At 38.3% G+C, this 2,045-nt stretch overlaps 1 protein-coding gene across 1 annotated transcript in view; it reads left to right on the plus strand.

Annotated features, from left to right (window-relative positions):
• The window catches only part of LOC106110393 (rho guanine nucleotide exchange factor 18), a 32,677-nt gene that overhangs the window by 12,076 nt on the left and 18,556 nt on the right, over positions 1 to 2,045 (plus strand). The window contains exons 4-7 of the mRNA XM_013292221.1: positions 6 to 122; positions 754 to 874; positions 1,145 to 1,268; positions 1,607 to 1,712. Coding sequence (XP_013147675.1) covers positions 6 to 122; positions 754 to 874; positions 1,145 to 1,268; positions 1,607 to 1,712 — 468 coding nt within the window. The remainder of the gene's footprint in view (positions 1 to 5; positions 123 to 753; positions 875 to 1,144; positions 1,269 to 1,606; positions 1,713 to 2,045) is intronic.

The raw sequence follows: 2,045 nt of genomic DNA on the forward strand, positions 1-2,045 counted from the left end.
CCCAGGTGCCGACTATCAGCGTGACCCCGCACAGTCCGGGCGTGCTGGACGACAGTCTACAACAGCTGCGGCGACTGAACGCGGCCGTACAACGCATGCGAGCAGCGCCTCTACCACTACTGGTACTCAAACCATTACTTCCAGAGAAGCTAGATGAATAATTCGGAAAGATGAAACACTAGCTCTTCCATGCGGTTTCATCCGCATGATGTTTTAAACACTCTTTTATTTACATTGCGCACTCAATTCCAAATGTTAAAATTCATATGAGACATCGATGGCCTTAACATTGGCTAACAATTACCGTTATATGTATATTATGGCCAAACTATGTTGGCAGCTCGTAGTTTATGGTCTCTTTCCCATATGAATTTTTTTATGCGTGCCAAAAGCGTGTCTTATTGTAGGGAATTTTATTTGTTTAGTAGATATCATTAAATCAAAAGACAATAAATACGTTTAAGAAGCACAAATTTAATTAAAGGAACTTTTAACACGGGAATTAACATAAAGACAATCTCTCAAACTGTTGACAGCTGTCAAAGAGTATACAATAATGACAACACTATAACATTATTGTAAATCAAAGATCAAATAATCATGACTGTTTTGATTTACGCTTTGACACTTAAACATTATTAAAAAAATATATAATTCATTCAACAGTATATTGTAATTGCTGACATCCTAAATAACGAAGTAGTGTTTACGCTTTATTATATTAGTATATATAAATGTAGGTTTGTTTGACAGGCTACTGGTAACAGCCGTCTAAGTACGTCTTGTCCCTCGCTGTGCAAAGATGGCGTGGTAGAGCCGGAGTGTTCCTCCCCCACGCATCTTGACTTCTACCCTCAGAGCCGTAAGGGTAGTGGTGAGTATCCACTGACACATCGCACTTTTATTCATGTATGTTTTTCAGGTATTTTCGTTTGAAGTTTGGCATTTACATAGAAGATTTGAAATGAGAGAGAAAGATGTCCTATCTCTTTTATTTTCATTCTATTGACGCGACTTGAATTAATCGTATTCTCGTGAAAATAATGTTGTTTATGATAAAAACTCAAAAAACATACATTTTGAATTATTTTATGTATAAAGGTAAGATTTAAGTGTTTTTGTTTAAATAATGTTGGTGTAACAGGGGATGCGCGGCAGTGGGGGGGTTGGGGCGGCTGGGGGTGGGACCGGCGGGACGAGGGCCGGCGCAGCTCGTGGGCCGCGCTGGAGCCCGGCGCCAAGCCGCCTGACGCCAGGAGACAGAGAAGGTAATAAATGTACAGTCGCGGAAAACCGCGGTGCACCATGTACAGAAAAGATAATAAATATTTACCTAATTTCATTGTCTCCCTTTCTGTTTTTGTATTAATGTACATTTAAACACATATTATATCCTATAAATCTATACTAATATTATAAAGATGAAATATTTGTATGTATTGAAATAACTCAAAAACTACTAGGCCGATTTCAAAAAGTCCATTAAAAAAAAATTATCAGTGAGTAACAGTATATTATGAGTAACAGTATATTTTTTAAATTTCAAACGGACGAAGTCGCGAGCGAAAGCTAGTACAGAATAATTAGTGTTTTCCTAATTTTTCAGTAACCTGAACGGTCACAGCGCGTCTCTGTCGTCGATGGAGTCCGAGAGCGAGGTGCCGCGCCCCGTGCGACACTCCACACACTCCCTCAACGATAATGATTTAGCTGTGAGTATATTTACATACTGTTCATGTACTAAGATGAATGCTTAGTGCATCTAGAGACAGAAAGACTTTTTAGTAAACTTAGTGTTAGAACTAACAACCATAACTGATTGTTTGACCAACCGTTATGAGCTATTGTTTGAAGTAAATGTTTTTTCCTTTAGAAGAAGCTTTTTACAATGCCCGATGTTCCCAAAACGATTCCGAATTATGCATGGTCAAAGTTTCCCTGGAATATGTAGGAGAAAAGCACATTCGTTGTCGATTCATTGGTCTTTATCCAGCAGTTGTAATAAACAGATGACAGTGTGAAAAAGTTGTATATTTAATGAGATG

This window comes from Papilio polytes, unplaced genomic scaffold (assembly GCF_000836215.1).
Source record: "Papilio polytes unplaced genomic scaffold, Ppol_1.0 DF824225.1, whole genome shotgun sequence".
NCBI lineage: Eukaryota > Metazoa > Arthropoda > Insecta > Lepidoptera > Papilionidae > Papilio > Papilio polytes.